Here is a 25,854-nt window from a genome sequence, read left to right as displayed (position 1 = left end):
TCTGTTGTCCATCTTGTAGAATACAGTGGTACCTCAGGTTAAGTACTTAATTCGTTCTGGAGGTCCGTTCTTAATCTGAAACTGTTCTTAACCTGAAGCACCACTTTGGCTAATGGGGCCTCTTGCTGCTGCCGCACCACTGGAGCACGATTTCTGTTCTTATCCTGAAGCAAAGTTCTTAACGCAAGGTACTATTTCTGGGTTAGCGGAGTCTGTAACCTGAAGCGTCTGTAACCCGAGGTACCACTGTATCTCATTTGCTTGAGACGTTTTGAGCTGTCTGCCCTGCAGGCACCTGTTTGTTAGATCCTGTGTACAGTCAGACCTCATGTTGCATCCGCTTCAGGTTACGTCTTTTCTGGAAGTACCGGAATGGGTTACTTCCGGGTTCGCCGCTCACACATGTGCAGAAGCGCTAAATTGTGCTGCGCACGTGTCCAGACACAGCACTTCTGAATGCGAATGCTTCAAGTTGCGGACATACCTCCAGGACAGATTACGTCCGCAACTTGAGGTTCTACTGTACAGGACTTATGGACTGACTTAGTGAATGCCTTTTTCCACTTTAGTAGGGAACTGGGATAAGTTGTGTTTCACTTCCTTCAGGTTCATGAATAGGATTGCATCCGACTTCTGCATCATTAATTTTGTGTGTGTGTGCTCTAAGAATACTTGAATCTGATTTTTTAAAAAACAAATTCTGCAGATTTCCATATTTGCTTGTACTGTAGTATTCTGATTGTGCTCATCAGGAGGGATGTTTGGAAACCCCACCTCCTGATCACTGGAAATTGTGCTGAGCAAACTTCCTTTTTTCAGTAGTAGATAGGTAGCCGTGTTGGTCTGCCATAGTCAAAATAAAAAAATTCCTTCCAGTAGCACCTTAAAGACCAACTAAGTTAGTTCTTGGTATGAGCTTTCGTGTGCATGCACTTTTCGTGTGCATGGGTGTATCTGAAGAAGTGTGCATGCACATGAAAGCTCATACCAAGAACTAACTTAGTTGGTCTTTAAGGTGCTACTGGAAGGAATTTTTTTATTTTTCCTTTTTTCAGTTCTGCTAGGTCACTAGGCATTGCGGAGCCCTCCACACTCTCAAGCCCTTTAAGTGCTTGAAACATTTTGAAAAAAACACTAAAGCTGAGATTTTCAACATACCCAGTCCAGTATCTATTTTTGGACTTGCATTATGTGATCATGGAGTTTTAGAATACACATAATCCTATGATAAGTTAAGGAGATCACATTTAAGTTTTTGTACTCATATACCTGATTAACGCAGGTTGATAGAACATCTTGTATCTTCAGGATTTATTGGCCAATACACATTTCAAACTAAAACCTTGGAATTATGCTAGACAGAAGCAATCTTCTGAAGGAAGTAAAAAAATAGTGTTCTTTGGTGGTCTTCACCTCAGCTGTCCTTCGGGGTATAGAATATTTTTGTTGAAACTGGAGATACAGTTCAAGAAATCCTAAGAGTGACACCTTCCTGCTCTTTAATAACAAGTTGAAGCCTGTGATCACGTTAGGATAATGTCAATTACTTTAACTGCATCAAGAATCCTTCTGCTCAGTTTTTAACCAAAGTTTTTCTTCTTCAGAAGACGACCAAGCTTCCTACAGTGTTTAGCTGAGAAGCATAATAGTACATTGCAAAATTCAGAAGAGTTAGCCTTTCTGTAAGACCATAGTAGATATTCTGGGCGGCTTATTGTTCTGCCTAATATTAATTAATACTTTTGCCATGACACTAACGCCTCCTGTAGCAATTGGACTATTATGATTAAACTGAGAAACCTAGGTAACACATTCTTTTTAAAGGTGGCGATTATCCCTTATCCTTTGAAAGTCTGAGGAAAAACTATTGATGAAGATCACTTTGTATTTTTTTGGTCAGCAGTTCATAGTGCCTCCCAGAAAGTTGCTCTAAATCTGGCACAAGATTAATCACCGTGGCGCTGTGGGTTAAACCACAGAGCCTAGGACTTGCTGATTAGAAGGTTGGCAGTTTGAATCCCTTCGACGGGGTGAGCTCCCGTTGCTTGGTCCCTGCTCCTGCCAACCTAGCAGTTCAAAAGCCCATCAAAGTGCAAGTAGATAAATAGGTACCGTTCTGGCGGGAAGGTAAACGGCGTTTCTGTGTGCTGCTCTGGCTCGCCAGAAGTGGCTTAGTCATGCTGGCCACATGACCCGGAAGCTGTACTCCAGCTCCCTCGGACATTAAAGCGAGATGAGCGCCGCAACCCCAGAGTCGTCCATGACTGGACCTAATAGTCAGGGGTCCCTTTACCTTTTTTAAACTGCTAATTGCACAAGATCTCCAGAACTGCCACTTGTGTGTTTCTTTTCTGCAGTATGAGAAAGCGCTCCTGAGGGGTTATGTTGAATGCTGCTCAAACCTGACCTGGTGCACCAACCCCCAAGGTTGCGATCAGATCCTCTGCAAGGAAGGTCTTGGCTGTGGAGAAGCCTGCTCAAAGTGCTCTTGGATCTCCTGCTTCAACTGCAATTTCCCAGAGGTAAGGCTGAGATGAACCATGGAGGAAGTGCACCTGTCTCCTCACAGGACTTTTATCCTGGGTTTTTTGCCCTCCCAAGTCAGCTTGGGCTCTGTAATTCCTTGCAGGCTCACTATCCCGCCAGCTGCAGCCATATGTCCCAGTGGATGGATGACGGTGGGTTTTATGAAGGGATGACCGTGGAAGCCCAAAGCAAGCACCTAGCCAAACTCATCTCCAAGCGCTGCCCGAGCTGCCAAGCTCAAATAGAGAAAAATGAGGGCTGCCTGCAGTGAGTGCCTTTTTGTTTATTAGCTTATTTAGTTAGAGGGCAGAAGAATGATACAAACTTGGATTGCATGGGAGGTGCCCCCAAACTTTCTTTGGCTTCTTGTCTGATGCCGCCTTAGTTGTACATAACATGCATACTTTTATTTGTATGCTACCTTTCCATAGCTGTAAGCTGCCTTGAGCATGGTTTTAACATGACAAAAGCCCCCACATAATTGCGAGAACAAAAATAGTCACAAAGAATAAATAAAACATCAAAAAATACACAATCAAACAGAACAATTTCCACATAAATCGTATGGGGAAGGTATAAATGAAATAAAGATACAGAAATTTAATATCAGTAACAGCAGCAACCCCGCACACACCAAAATGCCTAAACAATAACCCAGCCCAAGAGTCTGTTTAGCAGCCTCAACTTTTGTAGCTGGAGTCAGTCATGGGCCTGCCCTCCCAGGCCATGTGGGAAAGCTCTGCAAGGCTGGGAGTAGGTCTTCCAGGATTCACAGCCAAGCTTGCTTACCCCTGCACAGCGATCCCAGTGCAGCCAAGGAAGAGAAGGCAGGCCAAGAAGAAGGCCTGATCTGGCCATCAGGAATTAATTTCCTGGCCACTCCTTATGCTTGAACTAACCAGAATTATTTCTGTTCTACGCAGTATGACTTGTGCCAAATGTAACCATGGATTTTGCTGGCGCTGCCTGAAGCCTTGGAAACCGACCCACAAGGACTATTACAATTGTTCCGCTATGGTGAGTTTAGTACAGGGCATACTTTGTGTCTGGTGCTGTGTTATTTATTTAAATTCATCACTTGCCCTTAAACCTAAGGTTACAACAATTTAAAATCCCAATATTAAGAACCGCCTTGTCTCCTTTCAAACCGACCCGGACCCTGTGATCATCATGTGAGGCCCTTCTTTGTGTGCCTCCTCCATGAGAAGTCCGGAGGGCAGCAACACGAGAAGGGGACTTTTCATTGGTGGCTCCCTGTTTGTGGAAGGCTCCCCACAGGGAGGCTCACCTGGCGCCTTCATTACAATTATTTAGGTGTCAGGCAGAAATATTCCTCCCAGGTCTTTGGCTAATCAAACAATCTGCCTTTTTTTGGGTCTTGTTTTGTTACTACATTGTGTATTTGTGTTATATTGTAAACAGCCCTATGATCCTCTTGATGAAGGGTGATTTAGAAATTTAATAAATAATAATAACTCCAGGTAACTTATTTCCTGCTTCCCTCCCTCAGGTGAGCAAAGCAGCTCGACAGGAGAAGCGTTTCCAAGACTATAATGAAAGGTGCACCTTCCATCATCAAGCGAGGGTGAGGATCGCTCCCCTGTACTTCAGGGACAAGGAACATAATCCAGCCCCGGTGTCTGCTCTTCATCAAGTTTTACCATCCAAGAATACTTCATAGGCAGCTGGTTCTAGTATTAGTGGTAGAAATTGGCCATGAAAACCACTTGGGCTTCTGTCACACAGAATTTGTGTCTGCCTGTCTGGAGTAGTAACACTTGGCCAGCTTGCCAAATCTAACACCTCTAGTCCAAAAGATTGCTTCCTGTGAAGAAATAGGATTGGTGGCCGTAATAGTTTGGTTGTAAATCAGTGCCTTGAGAGGAAGATTGGGCTCATGTCTGCAGATAAGAAGGGTTCTTCCTGAATAGACAGGATTGCCGAGACTCTCCCTTTTCATTGCAGGAATTTGCCATGAACTTGCGAAATAGGGTTTCCACTGTCAGTGATGTGCCACAGATTCGGTCCTTGACGTTTGTCGTTGACACCTGCAAAATGCTGGAACAAGCGCGGAAAGTAAGTGCATTAATCTGAGAAAGAGGAGGAGGGACACACATGGATGCATGTCTGCCGCTCTTCTTTCTGACTTTCTTCTGCTGCAGTTCCTTCGTCCTCTTTCTGCAATACAGTTTAAACTCATTAAGAAAATACAACCCCTAAGAGGATCCACAACATTCAGATCAATGGAAGGACTGTATTTTGGAGGAATAGGAGAGGCGAGTGCCTGAGCGCAGCAGAGTCTTAGAAGATTTATTATTCAGGGTGGTGGGTGGAAATAAGGGCTGCTGTCCAAAGCTGCTGGCAGCCCAACACCGCGTGCTATCCCCACTCTTCCTTTGGGAAATTCTGGTGGCATCTGGTGACTCTAGTTTTTGGCTTGGCCAGCAAGGCTAGTAAAAATGATGAAGCCCTGGTCTGTGCGTCCATTTGAGACAAATATTTTCTTCTTGAAGCCATGCAGTATTTAATATGCTAACACTATACCTGCACTGATTCTTACAGTGCAGAAGGCATATTTCAGATGTCTCCCAGAGGCTCTTGGAATCTGTCCTGGCTTACAACAAAGGTCCTTGTGCAGATAAAGGTTTAGTTCTTGCTTTGATTTACGATCTTGCTAGCTCCAGATTGTTTTCTCTTCTGAGTTGCCTATGTTGTTCTAGACGTATGCCCAGAAATGGAGGCTCCATTCTAGCCATAACTATGCCAGAAATAGCACAGAGCAGGAAAAGCGGCTCTCCATTAGGAAGCTGTGCCTGGAAAGTGGAGGGAGAAAACCAGCTGCCTGTAATATGTATGTAAATGTGGTGTTCTGTGCTCTCTCTCAGGTGCTGGCTTACTCCTGTGTGTACAGCTACTATAACCAGGACACTGAAAAGATTGACATCATGGAGCAACAATCAGAGAACCTGGAGCTGCACACCAATGCTCTGCAAATCCTTTTGGGTGAGTAGAAGTGAATGAGACCATGTTTGCAAGATGATGGCTGCTAGACTTTAAATACAGGTTCAAAGAATGCTAGATTAGAGGCTAGATTATCAGGAAAGGCAAGAGAGCATTTCCTCATTGCAACCACTTGGGTAGCTCTCATCCAGTTGCCTGACTTTCACTCCATGATTCTTCTAAATATGACTAAAAGCTTATGTAATTTTAAAAAATAAAATCAAAGCTATAATTCTCTTGCAATAACACACAGTCCATGCTGTTAGTTCTGTCATGACACTTGGGCCTGCCCAGACTTTTGCCCTGTATTTAATTCACCCCCCCACCAGTCTGATAAGAAATAATTAAGTAATGTATCAATGAAAAGTAGTTAAAAGAAGTGCTTGGGGCCAGAACAATATGTGTCTCTTCCTCCTTTCCTCTGTGTTCAGAGGTGCCAGCTGTGGCCTTGTGCCCCAGTGCACAGTATTCAAGTAGGTGTGTCATATCCTTGTCTGGATGTGGGGCTAGGTTGTAGGCATAGTGACTCCTGCTCCATTCCTTCATCAGTCCCATTCCCCACTAAACCCCCCTCTAGTTTTACCCTATAACAGTCAAAATGGGAGGAGTGGACAAATACTGTTAAAAAAACAACACAGTTTGAGTGCCTTTCTGTACACGTATGGATAAGCGCTCAGTATCCAAACCAGAAAAACTGGAAAGAAAAGGAATCTCCACCTATATTTTCCCCATTCCTCTTCTGATCTGAAAATCGTTTCAAGTGAGGCAGAATGAAAGTTCTCTAGCTGCCTGCAACTTTGTAGGATGGATTAGCTGAGTCGGCTCTACCCTTTCGGTTGCTACTACTCAGCCTGCAGCCTGAAGGCTCACGTTGTTTTGATCCTTGTATTTCAGAAGAGATGTTGCTGCAGTGCCAGGATCTTGCCTCTTCGATTCGGCTGCTCAAAGCCGAGCATTTTAATACAGGTCTAGAGCTGGTGCGCAGGATCCAAGAACGACTCCTAGCAATTCTGCAGCATGCCACACAGGTAACAACCATTAACTTGACTAGGAATGTGTTCTGTCCAGCAGTGTAGCAGAATGGAAAATGCTGCGGTGCAGTTTGTTTCGGAGGGGCTGCCAGTGACATTTTCTGACCTTTCATTATATCCTGACAGGACTTTCGTGTGGGATTCCAAACCCGACAAGGCTCTGAACAGAGGGAGATGAAGTTATCCAATGTGCCTAATGCCACGCCTACTTATAAAGAGTGAGTTTTCTTGCAGGGGTGACATGGGCAGTAGGACTAGATGGTGGGTTTTGCATTCTCTCCCTCCCTCTTTCTCTCACTCTCAATTTTATTAAATTTCCTGTTTTACAATTTCAGATAAACATTTTACATACTTTAACATATCCAGTGACTTCCCTTCTTCTTCTTCCATGGTTCATTTTGCATATCTTACATCCCTGCATATTTTACAGTAACTGTTCCAATAGGTTTTCCACTATTACATCCATCAAAAATTATTTAGTCTGTTGAATTCATCTTAATGCTGTCAGCATTTTCAACTTAAGTTGCCCATCTTCTTTAGTTGGGACCTCACCTTCCATTTTTTGGGTGAAAATAACACAGGCCGCAGTTGTTACATACATAAATCACCTTTTCTGACACCTGGGGATTTTAGTCAGAGTTATCCCCAGCAGAAAGGACTCTGGTTTTGGGGGGAAGGTAATTTTAAACATCCCCCCGAGTTCATTATAAATCATTTCCCAATACTCTTTTACCTTTTTACATGTCCACCACATATGAAAGAACATTCCCTCTACCTCTTTACACTTCCAGCACTTATCTGATTCTGTCTTGTAATTCTTAGCAAGCCTGCTCGGAGTTAGATACCATCTTTGGATCATTTTCAAATAATTCTCTTTCAAAGAATCACATGCTGTCAATTTCAAGTCGCTTTTCCATAGTTTCTCCCAGAGGTTAAAATCTATGTTGTGTCCTGTATTTATTGCCCAGTGTGTCACTGAAGCTTTAACTAGCTCGTCTTTTGTTTCCCATTCTAATAACAGGTTATACATTTTAGACAAAATGTGAGTTTTGCATTCTTAGTGAGGTACAACATATCTAGAGTTACTGCCTAATCTGAGCATACAGCAGACTGAACAATTTAACACGTCACCATCCAGCAACCCAGACACTGAGCTGCTCTCCCTCTTGGAAGCGCCCTTTTCTTCCTGCACACTTTAATTTTCTTTTTGCTCAGTGAGCTAGACAGGTCATTTGGGCTACTCTTAACCTGTGGCCTGATGGACCAGGTGAGGGGCTCTTGTGAGCAAGTTAAGGCTCTGAATATGCCATCCTCTGAGGTATTAGCAGTTGTAATATTGTATGTATTTTTTTTAAATTACAATACTTTAAACCCACGCTCCTTCAAAGTACGATACCAGGGTGGGGTACAAGAATGTAAATTAAAACCAAGAAATACAGTTGTGAACAAAGAATACAAGGTGCAGATAAAAACAAAGCAGAAGCAGCATTTACAGTGATATAAATACACAATTTATCCAGTTCTTGCTGGAACGGTGGTAGCAGTCCAAACCCAGGATTGCCAGATGTTCAGAAGTCCAATCACGTTTCCCTGAAACTCCTAACAGTAGATGAGTTCTGTTCGGTCTTAGCCAACCTTTTGTTGTGTTTATAGCGTTTCTCGTGGTTGTTGGCTAAAAATGTGCAAGGTGCACTGACTACAAGGGTTTGTTTCCGCCTAGGCTTGTTTTCGATGAGGCATCCGATTCAGCCGACACAGATGATGGTGGCAAAGAGGAAGAGGATGACGACGAGGATGAAGACGAAGAATACGTCCCCGAGTGGCAGGAGGAGTATGATGACGAAGATCTCGATGATGACAATATTTCTTACGATGATGAATCGGAGAATCTGGAGAGGGATTCTTTCTTTTTTGATGACGCTTATTAGTAGAGTTGGCCTCCTGGCACCCCAAATTCACACCAGAGAATCCTGGAGTAAAACATTGCCTGTCACTCAGACAGCCTTGTCCCGGCTGCACTCTCTGCTCTGCTTCTGTCATAGTCCAAGGACAGCAAGGAGAACTAGATTTCGGTCAGGCGGGAGTTTGTATGGTAGTTTACAACAAAAGGGTGCTTTCCTCTTTGAGACGGCTGGTTGTGACTCTCTTGGTACAACTTGCAGGGCTGCTGTGCCCGGTTACATAGGAACTTCATCAGCTCTTGGCACAAGCGGTGGCGGGGAGGGTGTGTTCTTTGTCATCTGTGAGCTTTTTTCCCATGCTCTTCCTTGGGGAATGAAACCAAGTACCAGTCTAGCAACAGGTCCAGCCATTATCTCGTCCCATTACAGGCTTCAACCTTGAGAGAGTCAGGGCACACCACATGCCATTTATGTCCGTGTGAAAAGTTACACACCACTCTTGCCTGTATTTCCTATATCTTATTTCCATACCTGCTGCTATCACCCAGGAATCCAGCCTTGGCAAAACCTACTTGATTTCATAATCTAGCCTGACAATGGCGAATGGCCCAGGAATCGTAGTGACACAGCCTTGAGTGCCAGCTTTTTAGCCCGGTGGCTTTTGGTTCTCAGTAGTGATGTTCCCTGTGGGGTAAAGACATGGAATGTGCACCCACCACCCAGGCACGCACAAAGTATTTCTTTAAGGGCCTCTGTCTGCCAAGGCGATTCTCATTTCTGTTCTAGCACACGTCTAAAAACTAGGGCCTGAGTTTTTCACTCCTTTGCAGCGAAAAGCTCTCTGCTGGATTGAGTGACCAGGGAGGAATGTTCTAACTAGAGAGAAGGTAATTTAGGTTATTGGGTGTGTTTGGAGATGAGAGCTGGTGAAATAGTTAAAGAATTTTTTTGAAATAGAGCTCATGTGCCCTGCTCTGAGTCTGACAGGTAGTTCTGTGGGTTGCCAGCACTCTTGAATGGACATGGTTTTGAGTGTACCTCTTTCGTTGAGAGGTCAGTTTTCTGTGGGGTTGTTTTTTTTTGTTTTGTTCCTTTGGCATTGGAATCGTCTTCTCTTCCTTCAGATAGGAATTCTGCAGGATGTAGAGGTTCAGAGGGTTCATATATATATAATAAATATATATATATATACACATATATATATATATATATGAAGAAGCTGAAATTGTTCAGATTATTATGCTTTATCTTTTCTTGAAAATCAAAAAGAATCCTGAAACAACAAGATTATACACCACCTGTTTATGTAATAAACAGTTTTTTTCTTTTATTACCATCTTTTTAGTGTGGTTCTCTATCCTGCTTCCCACACTTTCCCAATTCCTGTTGCTTATGGCTAAAATAGAGACTAGGAGAAATGCAGTGCTGCTGCAGGAGAATCCCTATGTCTTATTGGTAACACCAAGGGTGTTTTTTATTTTTTAAAAAAAAATCAAAACTCCAAACGTTTGTCAATTAGTCTCAGTCATGTAACTACAAAAGCTGTGCATAACATTTGTGCAGTAGTCTCAGTCACGTGAGTGGGCTTTTTAGTACAAGGTTTTTGGGTTTTTAATGCAGTTTCTTGCTTTTCCATGCCCCATAGTTCCAGAATTAATTAACCTTGCCACCAGCCTCACTCATCCCCCTATCTATTCCCCCGTCTCTATGACTGGTGTACTAATGTTCAGTTCCTAAGCGCCTGTCCACGGCAAAGCACTGCAGGGGTACAGATATCTGCCTCCATGAAATTTAGCTCTACGTGGATTTGAAGTATGAATGATGGGAGAAACAAGCTTTCAAAATAAATCAGAAAAGTTGTATGTACAGGGTGCTGAATATAAAGGAATACCAATAAATACTGGGCTGGAGAGGGATGAGTGTCAAAGTGTGAAGTTGATAGTGTTTTGATATCACACCTATACCAATGTGACCAGTAGAAGTGTCCAGCAAAGCATCATAGTCTTCTCCTTTTCCAATTGTCTGCCTTTCCGGAGTTGAATGTGAAGTAAGCTCCTTGCCCACACTCCCGTGTAAAGTATTTTATTGCCTCAAGATCACAAGATGACCCAGATACACTATATACACAAAGTTAAGAGGTGCTGGTGCATCATAAACGTGGTACCTTGGGTTAAGTACTTAATTTGTTCCAGAGGTCCGTTCTTAACCTGAAACTGTTCTTAACCTGAAGCACCACTTTAGCTAATGGGGCCTCCTGCTGCCGGAGCACGATTTCTGTTCTCATCCTGAAGCAAAGTTCTTAACCTGAGATACTATTTCTGGGTCAGCAGAGTCTGTAACCTGAAGCATATGTAACCTGAAGCGTATGTAACCCGAGGTACTACTGTACCAAGTACAGTAACCTGGTCTTAGAGGTTGAGAGAGATCAAAATGTGCAGAGAAATCCAAGTTTGGAGAGAGATCCACCGCCACCACAATTCACTAGTGCTCTATTGCCTTGCTCCTGAATGCAGCCTTGGCTTTCTACCTGCCAATGCACATACACACGTTCTTTGGAGAAATGGAGAGTGGATGAGTCATGCCGGAGGCCCATGGCTTTGGACTGTTTCCAAAGGCCCACCACAACTGGCATCCTAACCCTGAACAAAAATCAGACATTGCAGGGGGTGGGGGGGAGAGAGACTTGAGACACAGACCTTGCAAGCAGTTGGTGCAATTTCGCACATATTCCCAAATTACAGCAACAGAAGTGACTGACTGATAGATCCCATCCTGAGAAGATAGCAGCCAAGTTTGAAACATAATTCAAGCATAGTTACTTTGTGGTCGAAACTAATCTGGAAAGGCTTGAACAAAATAGAAGACAGTGGAGAGTTGCTGGAGAGCACTATACAGATTGGAGCAAAAGAGCAACATAGTAGTTCTCCTTTTTGCTAGTCCACCTGACAGGTTTTTGAAGAGGCCCCTGCTTCAGTTGCTTCCGACCCTTTTAAGTTACAGATTTGGGATTCATGATTATATGAAGAAGTGTGCATGCACACGAAAGCTCATACCAAGAACTAACTTGGTCTTTAAGGTGCTACTGGAAGGGATTTTTTTATTTTGGATAACCAAATTCCCAATTGAGAGTTGCTATGAAATGAAAATTGAACCACTTGGAACATTTAACTCGTACGTCATCTCTATCTCAACAAAAGGAGACAATGCATCTTCGAATTAGTTTATAAACTGAACATGCTTGTAAATTTCAGGTGAGTGAAGGGATGGCTACACACACAGAATTTTGATTATGTGCTCTGCAAGGGATGTGGGGAGAGGCTCTGAAGGGAGAATACATCTTTCTCTAAGGGCTTATACACACTTTTGTTTGCCCTGCTGCTTTCACCTGGGAAAACCCACAGTTTAGTGCTGAATTGGAGCAAACTGGAATTGGGTTTTCTGCTGATTGCTGTTTGTTCTGATTTAACCCTAAAGAGTGGGTTTTCCAGGGAAAGCAGTTGGTCAAATGCAAGCACTGCTTGGGTCCGTGCTTTCCTGGCATGGGACAAGTGGAAGAGTAGACAAGCCCTAAGTGTTTCACACCTGCACTGGTTTCAGGAGGTAAGGATCATCTCTCATTTTCATGCTAAGGGTGCTGTTTGGTGAGGCATGATGTTATGAAGTGCTGGGGAAGGGTGATCGGCAAAGTCCAAAGGCTCCTACTACCTCTCGGAGCTTAAAATTGTTTCTAACAGCCAGCATAGATACTATGCTATTTTGCTGGTTTCAGCATTTTTAAATTGTTGGCATCCGTCTGTCTCGGGGGAGGGGTGAAGTCAAATTGTTGGGAGAGTTGCAGCACCTGCTGGTATTATGTAGTAATCTAACTGAGTTCCAACTTGAGTGGATGGAGAGAAGAGCAAAGGGAAGCCTCAAGTTAGCAAGCAGACCAAGGCAAGTAGAAAAGGGGAGGATGATAAGAAATGTCTTGGGGTTTGTGAAATAAGTGAAGAGAGCAAACAGGACAGCCACAATATGTCATTTGCAATTATTATTATTATTATTATTATTATTATTATTATTATTATTGCAGTTAGCACTTTCTAATTAGCATAAGCCAAGAGAAAATGTACCCTGCTACATTAGTTGTAAAAAAATATTGAGAAGTTTGTAAAGCCATATGTCGTACCTCATAGTTCTGGAACATATTTCTCATTAGTACATGCTCAGGGGCACTTTGCTTTCTTCATATAATTTAGGACTTTGTTTCCTCAACAGGAAACAAAACTTATTTTTCCTGATATGGCAGTTTCTCACGGGTCCCAGGGTGGGAGATGAATATGATTCATTTTTATTAATACACAGTAACATAGCTCCCTCCCTTCCATGGTCCCCTCCCTATGAACCTCGCTTTAAGATTTGTCAGAGTGCAGTGCACTCCCTATAGAAGTGAAATCCCTTGAAGAACCCAAATTAGGTCATTCTCCATAGTGGCAATGCAGCTTTGGAATCAACTTCCCAGGGAGGTCCATCATGCCCTTCATTATTTACATGCAGGCACAAACCATAAAACTAGTTTCCTGTACTTTTCAAATGCTTTTAATTTGTTCTGCTTCTTCAGTATTTATTGCTATTTCATAGTACATTTTAATTTTTTCCACATTGCTTAGACTGCATTTAGCAAAAAGGCAATCTAAATATCACATACATGACATACATGCAGCACCAAATAGCTCAATCAGGGTTGTGGGTTCGAGCCCCACGTTGGACAAAAGATTCCTGCGTTGCAGGGAGTTGGACTAGATGACCCTCATAGTCCGTTCCAGCTTTACAGTTCTATGATTCTAACGGTACAGTACTGCACAACAGAAATTTCACTTTCAGCTACGGACATGCCTGGGGAACCAGGGATCACCTTATCTTCCTCAGCATTCAAGCCAAAATGGAATAACTTTTCCATTTCCTATGATCTTCTACGTTGTTTGCTTAATTAATTAATTTTATATACCACCCTTCAATGAGCAGACAGCACAGGACTCGTGTGCTCCGAAGCTTCCTCCGGCAGCAAAACGTCTAGGGTCAGGCTGGCGAAGTGCTGCGAGGTGCCCGGCGGTGTCACGCCACCCCATGTCAGCGCCACCGGGCTATTGCAGCATTATCTCTACGAGAACTTGGAAGCGCAGGGAGGAGACTCCCGCTGCAAGGAGAACAAGGCTGAGGCATGGCCGGCCTTCTGCACTAAGGCTGGCAGAGGGAGCTTGCAGCCTCATCTGTGGCGGCGGCCAGGACAGCAAGGCGGAGGGGTGGGTGGGTGGGGTGGCGGCGGCATGCCCCCTCTCCCCTCCGCCGCCTCCAGCACCTGAAGTCCCGGTGCAAGCCGGCAGGGCGGGGCGGGGCGGCGCTGCGGAGGCTGGAGCTGATGTCAGGCTGATGCTGATGCTGAGGCGCGCGGTGCATTGTGGGCGAATCCCCGCCACCAGCGCCGCCGCCGCCGCGGACCCATCCCGAGGCCGGTGCGGGAGGGGGGACGACGATGCTCCCCGGGCGACCCCCTCCCACAGGAACAGGAGCAGCCTCAGGCGGTCCCGCGCAGGGCAGGGAGCCGCGCGCAGACGGCGCTGCCGCACTGACTGACTGACGGAGAGCAGCGGGCGGGGAGGGGGGGATGCGCCGCCCTCACCAACGGCTGCGGCAGGGACCAGGTGAGCGCGCGAGGGAGGGGCGGGCTGAGGCGAGGGAGGGCGCCCCCGCTCCGCCCTATAACCGGACCACTTTGCGGGGGGGGGGAAGAAGGTGGGGTGTCCTATGTGTGTGTGTGGGGGGGGGGTGACACGGCCCAGCCCGAACCCCCTCACAAGCTCAAGTGTGGCCCGGCGGTGCATTGTGGGAGTTGTAGTTCTTCCTCTGAGGGGGGAGAGAGGGGGACACACACACACCACCTTTCGAGCTCCCAGGATGTCCTCGAGGCGAAGGGGGCCGGTGGGGATTGACGGGGCGTTCGGCCAGTGGCGAGCAGGAGGAGCCCACCCCTGTGGGCGTTGGGCAACGGGCGGCCGAGTTTGAACGAGCTGCAGTGCAGGCAGAGGGGTGAGGAGGGGGCGGGGCTTCGAGGGCCTCACGCGCCTACCTTGCGAGGCGCGCGGGGGCGGGGCGGAGTGTGGGGCGGGGTTGGGGGTTGGCGTCGAGCTGCCTCGTGGGAGCGGCTGCTCTGGGCTGAGGGTCTGTCCTTGGGGGTGCAGTTGGGCATTTTATTTTATTTTATTTTATTTTATTTGAGATGCCGGTTAATATGGGCGTGGAGGGAGCTGGCCACGGCGAGCTTCGGTTTCCTGTGGGCCCATGGGAGCAGGGTACATGTTCCACTACAGCGGGTGGCGGGGCCGTCAGGGCAGGACTTGCCAGGCCAAAGCCCAGGCCCACCTCAGGAGGACTGACTTGAAATCCTCAGATAACTGTCAAACAGGGTGCGTGTACCCCCATAAGACCATTAAGTCTTGAGGGCGCAGTCCTGAGCCTACATACTTGGAAGTAAGGCCCATTTACTTCAGGAAGACATACTCTGAGCAGGCATGGTTAGCATGGTTGTGTTAGGCATGGTTGTGTTCAAAAAACCAACTGCACTATGACTGAGGTAAAGAGGTGCATATTAAAGAGGGTCGTGAGCTGGTAACCTTTGACTTGTGCAAGAAGACAGGAATGAACTGCTTTCTAAGCCTACCCAGGTGATTTGAAAGTTGATGAGAATTTTAATCTGTTTTAGTGTTGTAATTTTTTGTATGTTTTAAAGTATTGTCGTGATTTTTTTCTTGATTTTCTTGTTCTATCTTTTTGCAAACTTTTTTTTTTTTACAGTGAAGCATATAAATTTTATGAAAAAATAGTTTGGAGGGTTACATTAGGCAGGCAGGGCTTGATAAAAGGTTGAGGTTTGATGGTGAAAATGGAGGTGGGAGTGTTAAATGGCAATGCAAGGGCAGAAAAGTCCAAACGTAAGAAAGAAAGGGTATGGCAAAAGATGCACAGACTGGTTTGAGAGAAGGTGACAAAATTGGCTGAGCTTGAGCAGAATGGAGAAGCTCGGTTTGAATTAAGATTCCCTATGGTATGCTAACAGCACAAAAGCTCTGTGAAAGTCAGGCAGTAATCTCAGGTGACCAGGTAGTTGGCTGGGGTGACAGTGCTTTGAAGACTAAGTGGGAGAAGGTGTGTAGCCTGTAACACTAGGCAATAAGAGTAGCATGGGGAATGAATTTTCCCAAGTTATAATATTTTTGGTTATTCTTACTATTGCATGTCAAACTTGCATAGTCACGAAGAAAACAAACATTTGTTTTTTTGGGAACAAAATCTTAAGGATGGAGAATTAACAGCTTCTTCATCCTTTTGGATTGATCTCTTGCTCTTGAAAATGTGAAGCCCCCCCCCCCCCCATTCTGGATCAGTTTTGTACTTTAAACCATTACACTTCTTGTCCTCCAGTAGATCAAATGCCTCACTTCTTTCATATGATAATCTAGTTTGTTATATAATGGCAAGCTTTCTAAGGTTGTTATTCTTATAGCTCTCATTTCAGTGCTTTCTCATTTGTCACATCTTCCAAATAGGACACCACATGGTATGCCAAATGAGATTATATCAGTACATATTGTAGCCACTTCCTGAGCTTTGAAGTTCATACTTTCCCACTAGACATTTTGGATTAAATGTTGGCCTTTGTTGTTGGATCCAGATATCTCATGACATAACCTAGTTATCTGGTGACTAAGAATATCACTTGTCATACCCATGGTCCATCTAGCCCTGTATTTTTTAATGTCAGACCTGATTGATCAAGGAAATTTTAGCAACCTAGGATACTGTATTTTCTTGCCATTCTGATCACTTCTAGCCACTGACAGTCTTAAGACATTGGGGCATTTGAATTCTTATTTTGGGTACCACAAATCACCAGGTCTGGACCTGAGAGTTATTAAAGAACTCAAATGTGAAATTGCTGATCTTCTAATAAAAATATGTAACTTGTTCCTAAGAGCAGCCTATATCTAAGGACTGAAAAGTGGCTAATGTAACAACAGTTTTAAAAAATGGATTGTAGGCCAGCTAGCCTACAATAGTTTTGGGAAAACTACTGGAAAGCATTATTAACAAAAGAATTACCAAGCGTATAGAAGAACAAGTCTTACTGAAGCAGAACCAGCATAACGTCTGCAAGGACAAGTTCTGTCTCAATTACCCTTTTAAAGTTCTTTGAGAGTGTCAATAAGCTTATAGAGGTGACCAGTCAACTTTGTGTACTTGGACTTTCAAAAGCTTTTGATAAAGCACTTTGCCAACGACTCTTGAACAAGCTTAGCAGGCACTGGTTTAGGAACATGAAGCAGAGAGTAGGGATAAATGAAGGGATGTAAGAAGTGGTAATCCCCAAGGATTGGTACTGAATCCTGTACTTTATAGCTGTTTCATAAAAGATTGGGTGAGCAGTGAGATAGCCAAGTTTGCTGATGATACCAAATTGTTCAGAGTGGTTAAAAAGAAGAGGAATTGCAAGGAGTTCAAAAAGGATCTCTTCAATCTGGGTGACTTAACATTAAAATGTGATTCAATGTAAGCAAGCGTAAAGTGATGCACATTGGGGCAAAACATCCTAATTTCACATATGCTGAAGAGGTCTGAACTGGCATTGACTGGGAAGGAGACCTTGGGGGTCGTGGTGGATATCTCACTAAGAATGTTGAGCCGGTGGGCAGCAGCTGTGAAAAGCATGAATTCCATGTTTGGAAAATCAGGAAAGGAATTGAAAATAAAGCTACCAATATCATAGTACCATTCTACAACTCTGGTGCATCGATACTTTGAATATTTTGTACAATTCTGGTCACCACCCATCAAAAGAATATTGTAGAGCTTGAAAAAGGGGCAATCAAGAGGGTGGACCAGCTCTCCTATGAGGAAAGGTAACCACATTTAGAGGGACTATGACAGAGGTGCATAAGATTATACATGGTGTAAAGGCTAGAGAAATGTTTCTCTCTCTGATTGTGCTAGAACCCAGACCACCCCAGTAAGCTGAATGCTGGAAGATTTAGGATAGACATAAGGAAGTACTTCTTCAGACAGCACATAGTTAAACAGCAGAATTAGCTCTCACAAGATCTGATTGCCATCAGTTGGATGGTTTTAAAAGAGGATTAGACAACTTCATGCAGGATAAGGCCATGTTCTATCTCCACTGTTGGAGGAAGTATGTCTTTGAATACCAGTTGCTGAGAATCTCTAGTGGAGAGATTGCTGTTGTGCTCGTGTTCTGCTTGCAAGCTTCTCATAGACAGTTGATTGGCTACTGCGATAACAGGATGTGGAAGTAGATTAGACTTTAGTCTAACCCCAGTTTTGCTGAGTGATTACCCTAGTGATCAGTCTGCAGGGAAGACATACTGTGACGTCACTTCGGATACTATATTGTTCCCAGTGCTTTTTAACATCTATTTGAAGCCAGTGTGAGTGGTCATTAGCAGATTTGGACCTAGGTGTTACCAGTATGCTGATGACACTTGACTCTACTTTTCTGTAACATTTGACTTAGGAGAAAGTGCGCAAATCCTGGACTAATGTCTGGAGTTGGTAAGGGCTACATGAGGGCCAGTAAATTGAAGCTGAATCCTAGTAACACAAGCTCTGTGTGTGAGTGGTTTCCAAATTCAGGAGATTAACAGGTTGCACTCTACCTGAAGGTGCAGATGAATAGCTTGGGAGTACTCTTGGATCCATCATGTTCACTTGAGGGAGAGGTATTCTCAGTGACTAAGAGTGCTCCCCCCCCCCAGTTGCAGCCGATATGCCAGCTGTGGCTATCCGTAGACAGTAGTTGTGAAATACTTTTAAAATGCTATTTTAAGTGCTCATACATTTTGTGGCCACTGCAGTCAGTGTGCTTGCACTTCTTCCTGTATTTCTGATGCTGCTGATTGATGGTGGCTTTTCGGTGAGTCACTTGTCCAAAGCTTTTAAATGCCTTTTTTATATTTTTAAATAGTATTCACTTGGGAAACCAGAATAGAGATATACTCTTTTCAGGGATGTGTATAATTTCATCGCATGTACTAGGTGGGAGTTATGCATCAGACCTTCTAGCATTGAAGACAGAGATATTTCAGGAAGTTTTATACTTTCTTGAGGTGTAAGTAAAACATTTTTTTCTGCACATGGGTAAGGAAATTTTTAATTTTATTTTTTACAGACATTTGGAGGTGAAAATAATTAATTCCAAAAAGTGAAAATGTTGGTGGTTCCCAATATGCCAAAAGTGTCAGCGTTTTTGTTGTATTTCAGATGACTCTTATACTCAAATATTTTGCACTGCTTTAAAGTTAGGTGATCCACAGCACTATTGCAATCAAGTATGTTAAAAATAGTTAGATAATCTTATATTGAACTATAAGAAAATTCATTGCGCTACTATTGATATCTTCCCAAAAGCACTGTTTTTGTTATTTCAGGGGTGGCGGGAATGAAAAATGGTACCCAATTAATGTGAATATAAGTCCTATTTTAAAGATGACAGTCGTGTATTTCAGTTGCTTCTCTGTTTGAAGGGTTGTTTGGTCAAAGTCTGGTTAAAAGATAAAGAACCATAAGAAGGGAGAGGAGGTTCCTTGAAGTTCCCCATCATGGGATAGCACCTGGCTGAGCAGGCAAACAGGCCACCTGGTTGGTCTTCTTTGAACTTCCTATAAGGCAGGATTTTGAAGTAGTCTAATTTGTTCCTATTATAAATTCTTGGCTCTCTCTTTATTTCCTGAGATGCAAGGCTTGAAATCTGCATTATTGTTAGGGGAGAGAAAAGTGTTTACTTTTCCACCACCCAATTTAGCTCAGTTTGTTAAAATTTTCACTTTTTTAGTTAAACTTTTGCTGTTGTCTTCTGAGAGTTTGTCCTGGTCCTCACTGCCAGACAAAGCACTCAAACTCTCAGCTCTTGTTTTGCCAAAGGCTTTAATGCTCCATCAGATAGGCACACTACAGGTTACAAGGTTCAGCTGGTTCATAAGAGGTTCAGATACATGCCTGAATGCAAGCTAAGATGTTGCTTCAACAAGCACCTTCCTTTTGAAGTGTGGGGTAGGCACAGCTATTTGTGTGGCAAGTGGCTGGGGTCCAAGACTGGGCAAGCAAATGAACCCTCTTGAGTGAGTTAGGCTCCGTGAGATTTGTTTGCTCTGGTGACTCCATGTTGATGGAAGCACCAAAACGTACTCTCAGTTGTCTCCTTAGAAGTGGGAGGCTCCTCACTGACAAGAGGATGTGTTAAAGTTGCAGTGTGCAATGTCATAGGAGTATTACGTTTTTCTAACAACTTGCTTGGTCCCTACCCTGGTTCCAGATTCTCTAAGCTTCTAGGTCCCTTCCTGGGATCAGACACTTCTTGAGGTCCTGGTTCTACTTCCCTCCTTCCACTATGAAGTTCTCCAGGGTCCTTCAGCTCCAATTCTCTGAGGTCCTCCTATTCCCCCTCCGTGTCTGACTATTCCCTCCAGGGACTCATGACAGGGTAGAATTCAGCATAGATTTTAGAAGATTGATCTGTCAGCACAAACATTTCTACTTGCTTGATGGAATAATCTCGCCTATGTCCTGTTCTGGGGGTTCTTCTGACCCTCCAGAGTAAGTTTGGGGGACACACAGGTTAGCAGAGGGGGAGAAAACCCTGTTGCACTAGTAGGAGTCCTTATCCTGGCTTTCACTACAGGTTAGTTGAACTGGACTGGCCCTAAATCTGCAGCAACAGTGCTTCGTGGAATTTTCTTCTTTTACATTAAAAAAATCACCATTGATTTTCATGCTAAATAAAAAAGAGTGTGTTTAAAACATTAACCAGGTTATCTACAAATGAATGTCCTGTGTTGGATGAGAATTCCTCCTTACTTTACAGATAAAGAGTGGAAATAATATATCATAGTAGTTTCTTCCTGTGGTTACAGTATTTTTAACACAGCCCAGAAATTTATCTGTTTGGAAGTTGCACTGCTAAACTGTTACATCTTTTTATGCTTCTGGCCTCAACGCCTGGCTCTTTGTACCAATCATATGAACTTGATATTTTGAAGCAGAGGAGAATTGTTTTCAACTGTCTCCCACATCCTGATCTTATCCACCAAAACCCTCCAGGCTCTATTCCCGACCACTGAACTTGTCCTGGTCTGTCTATGGACCTCCCCCTCCAGCAGGCATTTTTTAAAAAAATCCAGATTGACAGCTCTAGGCACAGATTGAAAATAAGCTCTAAAAGTGGTCATTTGAATCTGCTGCAGTTCATGAATACTAGGTCATTCATTCCTTGTTAGTACTGGTTTATTTAGTTTCAGCTGGCATTTCCATGGTGCAATCGCTATACTACTTTTGTCTCCTAATGCGGTGTCTAACTGAAGGTGTTCTGGTTTGGTATGCAGAGCAAGCAGAGGGGGATCGATCAACAACCCAATAGACAAAGATACACTGGATAAATGTTGAATGATGCCTGCTTTAAGGCAGTACCATGTGCAAGGACTTTACTAGATAACATTTAGGTTGCCCTTTGAGTTTTTGCTTCTTTTGATTATATGGGCAACTCAGCTTCCAAATTATTGTGGGCAGAGCTCTCAAAATACAAGCAATCCATTAAAATTTTGAACAGGTAGTAGCCCTGTGTCCTGACAATAGAACAGACAGTCAAATGAGTTTTGGGGGAACTGCAGCTGAAATCATCCCAGACTGCATCCTATAAATGTCTGGTAGATGAGTACAACCTGGGGGGTAGCAAGCATGTAAAAAGCCCCAACTAGACAGTGTTTCTGAGATAGACCTGGAATTCATCCACGCACCAAAGGAATATACTGAGATGGAAAAGATAGCAAAAAAGAAAAAAAGAAAAAGATATTTCGCATCTCACAGTCAGTGGTGGTGGTTAGTCTGAACTGAATGGCATGCAAATTTCCAGCTTACTAGGGACTGAATATTCCTTAGATGTGTCATCCTTACATTTGATTTTTCCAGATCCTGTGAAGTATCAGTAAAGAATTTCTAAGGGGGATTCTTTCCTGGGCAGTCCGATGAGAAGCAGACATTCCAGAGGAGAGGAGGCCACAGCAGAGGTGGGGACTCTAGCTGTCACCTAACCCAGGATCTTGCCACATGAAAATAAATATTTGAAGATAAAAATAGAAATAAGGATAATTCTTAGCTTGCTGCTGTCCCTCTGCTTCAGTGACATAAAATTAATCAATCTGTGGTTTCTGCAGAACCTGACAACTTTTAAAACACCATGTCATTATTAAATGTTTTGCTGTCTGCTTTACTCTTGCATCATGCTCATTACTTTTGTCTTTGAGGCTTTTTAAAAATACCGCACAAGTCTGCTAATTGCTTTTGTACAGAAAAAAATAGCATAGGTTGAGAATGGGAATTTCTAAATGTGCTTTGCCTGTAATATTCTGACCCGGTCCACATATCAAAAGTCATGGCTTATGGTGAATGCATGCAGGTTCTGGAAGAAGGGTTTGCGGTAGTTTCACTCCTCTCATTGTTTTGCTGTTGCATCACTCTGAGCTAAACTGTGGTTTGGTTTGGCTTAGCATGTCATCTGGTCTTATGGTTTAGCTCCTTGGACAAGCAACAAGCTGATCATTAGTCTGGAGAGAGTTGAACCATGAGCTAGGTTCAGATGCCATGCTAAGGCAAACTATGACTTTACTCAGCATGATACAGCAGCAAAACTAGAGAGGAGCAAAGTGGCCATGATCTCTCTGGGAACCCATGTGCTTGCATGTTCACACTAAACCTTGCCACTGAGATCCAGTGTGGTGGAGTAAGAAGTGTGTTGGTCTTGCACTCAGGAGACCTAGCCTCAAATCTCTGCTTGGCCATAAGGCTTAGTGGGTGACCCTGATCTAGTCATATTCTTGGCCTAACCTACTATGCATGGGACTTGAGTAAGATTTGTGTGGCAGAGGACTACTAAAATTTTGTATAGCGTAGTGTCAGGATATACGTGTAATAATAAAACGCTATTCCTCATTTGCAAAAACACTACTCGGGTCGTTACTTTATACAGTTGTTCCCTCTATTGCCATTTCTCTCTGTACTCCTTCCAAGAAAAGAAAGCATCTCTCTGCATTTTGGAAATGCACAAAAGCAAGAATCTTGGCTTAAAATCTGTATACAATTTTCTGCTCTTTCTACTCTTCTTGCTTTGTGAAGGGACCAATACTCTTTTAAAATCAACTCATATTGTTGGGAATTCTCATCCTACTCTCCAGATAGCTGGATCAGGTATGTTCCCCTCCCCCACCCCCCATAGCTCCTTAACAACCTTTCCTTGGCTCACATAAACCAGTTTAAGTAAAAGTAAGTTATTTATTTTGGGTGGGCAAATGCTGGTGATGAATCTGTGGGGTGGTCATGATTTCCAACAATTTGAATAAACATTGATTGTTCTAATTCTTAGGCTTCCTGAGGTGAGGATGTATCCTGAAATAAACTGGGATATTGCAGTTCTTCAGAATTGTGCATAAAACACTTAAGTGTTTTCCAGGACCTTTAGTAAGATGGTGAGAGCCAGACTTCCATAGCTTTGTTCTGCTGATTGGAGGCAATAGAGCATTCTGAAGAGATTTTGGATATTATTTTTTATATTTTGGCTGTGTTTGGGCAAATGCTGCAGCAGACTCAAAGTGAGAGATTTAACATAGGAAAGGCATGTTGAACACCACAGATTCCGTATTTAAAGCTTTTTATTCTAACAGACGTTACAAAATTGCTAAAGCTATAATAGGGAAAATAAAACACCCTTTTTAATTGCATTATGATCTATAATGTTCCAAAACTGAATCTCCATTCTACTGTTCCTTGAGAGAACCCTGCTAATTATTTAATACAGGGTTGTAACCTGCATTTGTTTAGCTGTCTCCCATGTAGGGATAAATCAGCTGATTTCAGTACTGTTCTGAAAACAATTCTCTCCTAGAGGCTTTTTAGAACCTCAGCTTCTTCCCTGCTGCCTGTTCTAGCCAGTTGCTTATTTTAAAGCTAATTACTTCTATTATGTATGGTTTTTCAACTTTGTTCAGAAAGAGGCAACTGCTATTGATAGATAGCAATTGCATGAGCTTTCTTGCAAGGCTAACTTCAAAGCAAGGTATTCCACACTAACACTTAAGTGCTCTTGTCTACATCTGGCTGGATATAATCTATGAGTTGATGCTTTGTAGATAAATTATTTTAGGCATTATTTCAGTTCAGAAAGGCACACCAGCAAAAGAAGCAGAAGTCCAGTTCTTAGTGCACACTACACACACAAAATGTGTATCGCTGCTTAGAGTATCTCCCAGGCAACTGGTATTTAGTAAGGGTGACAAGGAGGCAGCAAAAGGGGGCCCATTATCCAAGTTCTCTTGCCAATGTTTGCTTGCTTAATTCCCTGAATGAAATTGAATGAAGAGAGAATATTTTGCAAGCTTAGCACTTGAAATGTCAGACAGGTGCTGGAATTCTTGAAATGGTAAGTTAGGCGAATAAACACCCAAGCCCTTGACGTAGCTGGGATATTTACAAGAATGCAGAAAAAGCAGTATAGGGAAGGAGAACAAGGAGGGGGGGAAATTATAAAGAACGTGGGGTTTATCTTGACTTCACACTTAGACTATACTGGCGTCAATATTTGCCATTATGCGTTACAAATATAAAATAAACTGAGCAATGGCTGATGCTGTCAGAGACAGTATGTCGCTGAATACCAGTTGCTAGGAACCACAGGCAAGCAGAGTGCTGTTTTTTTCAGGTCCTGTTTGCGTGTTCCCCACAGGCATCTGGTTGGCCACTGTGAGAACAGCATGCTGGACTAGATGGGGCATTGATCTGATCTAGCAGAGTTCTTGTTATGCTGTGCCATATAGTAGCAGCTGCTGGCAAGTCAGCATCTTTACCTTGAAGGGCATTGGCTTCCTGCCCTGAAAATGATTAAATTGTGTGAAATTCAGTTAGATTGGCAGAAGCTGTGCTGTAGACTCCAGAGGACTCAATAAGTTCCCAGGAACTTTTACTGACAGTCCCATATCCCTGTGCCCTCCAGTTGTTTTGGACCACAACTCCCATCATCCTTGATTATTGGCTGTGCTAGCTTGGGTCTTGGAAGAATTGTACTCCAAAATACCTCGAGCTGGGTTAGGGAAGGCCGTCCTAGAAGATGTGAGATACTGTTCAAAGCTTGCTAAATAGCTTCCTGTATGTTGTTGTTTCTCGAGTTTGAATGATCCAAAGAAAAAGGACAGTTTATTTCATTTTAAAAAGTTATTATTTTAAAATCAAACATAACTGTCAATATACTTAATAATGAATAAATCAGAGTAAAAATAAGATATACATATATACACACAAAATAAGTTTATAATAAACAACTTAAAACCTCAGCAACTTAAGTCCAGGGTCCTTTAGGGACCACTTGAACTCTTCTAGCCCACATCATCTGTAGGAGTGATGCTACAGGAATGACCACCTTTAGGAATATCACAGGTTGTCCCCTTAGTTGTTGAGGCTTATTGACATCAACACAAAGCCGAACCCTTTAGAGTTATTGGCCCAGCCCTGTGGAGTTGTCCTTTGATAGAGATCCAGCAGGCATCTTCTTTATTGACCTTTAAATGTTTGCTGAAAACTTTTCGGTACTGCTAAGAAAAGCATTGTAACAGCTGATGAACCGTTATTTTAATTCTTTATGTTTTTACTTTTTATTTGTGTGTTTGTATATTCCATAGAATTGGTGCCACTACTCGAGAAATCTATGTGCCTAGTGGCCATTGAACCAAATAAACAGCCAGTGTAGATTAACAGAACCAGAGTAATATGATCTGAACCATAACTCCACCAACAGTCTGATGGCAGCAAAATGCCTCCTTTTATAGGCCAAAAATTTGTGCAGTGGGGGATTTCTGCTTATCGTTGAAGGTGGAGCATGTGACTCTAATGGGGGAATTTACTGTAGCTCCCTTGCTGCAATCGACTGGCAATCACTATCTTCTCTGCCCACCCCACTCCCAATCTGTGGGGGAACTATGGTGACCACTAGCTAGAGCTAAAGTACTCCATTAAGTTTTATTAACACTCACTCATAAAATACAAAAAGGGAGAAGCACTTTTACCCCCCCCCCAAAAAAAAAATAAACAAGAACCCTCCAAAACTTGGGCTAAACTTTTGGCACTCCAGACGTTTGGCCTAGCTATAATTTTACACCAGCTAATTTTCTGAACTCTTTTTAAATTAGACCCACGTCAAGCATGTTACAGTAGTCTGAAATGGAGGTTACTAAAACATGAATACCTATGGCCAGGTCTCACTTTAATAAAGCCAGCTTTATTAATGGAATCTGACCTCTACCTATTACAACTGC

General features: G+C 43.2%; 1 protein-coding gene and 1 long non-coding RNA gene across 2 annotated transcripts in view; one reads left to right on the top strand and one right to left on the bottom strand.

Moving 5' to 3' along the window:
* Nucleotides 1-9,788, top strand: part of LOC310702485 (cullin-9-like) — a 57,278-nt gene extending 47,490 nt beyond the window's left edge. Inside the window, exons 33-41 of the mRNA XM_083493968.1 lie at nucleotides 2,358-2,522; nucleotides 2,630-2,793; nucleotides 3,450-3,543; nucleotides 4,037-4,111; nucleotides 4,492-4,602; nucleotides 5,412-5,529; nucleotides 6,421-6,554; nucleotides 6,684-6,775; nucleotides 8,278-9,788. Of these exons, the coding sequence (XP_083350094.1) occupies nucleotides 2,358-2,522; nucleotides 2,630-2,793; nucleotides 3,450-3,543; nucleotides 4,037-4,111; nucleotides 4,492-4,602; nucleotides 5,412-5,529; nucleotides 6,421-6,554; nucleotides 6,684-6,775; nucleotides 8,278-8,485 (1,161 nt within the window). The 3' untranslated portion in view covers nucleotides 8,486-9,788. The remainder of the gene's footprint in view (nucleotides 1-2,357; nucleotides 2,523-2,629; nucleotides 2,794-3,449; nucleotides 3,544-4,036; nucleotides 4,112-4,491; nucleotides 4,603-5,411; nucleotides 5,530-6,420; nucleotides 6,555-6,683; nucleotides 6,776-8,277) is intronic.
* The window catches only part of LOC310703018, a 429,179-nt gene that overhangs the window by 281,241 nt on the left and 122,084 nt on the right, over nucleotides 1-25,854 (bottom strand). The gene's annotated exons all lie outside the window — the stretch shown is intronic.

Source organism: Podarcis liolepis (genome assembly GCF_965112155.1).
Source record: "Podarcis liolepis genome assembly, chromosome: 3".
Classification (NCBI taxonomy): Eukaryota; Metazoa; Chordata; class Lepidosauria; order Squamata; family Lacertidae; genus Podarcis; species Podarcis liolepis.
Note: the sequence above shows the minus strand (reverse complement) of the source record. Positions and strands in the feature narration are given on the sequence as shown.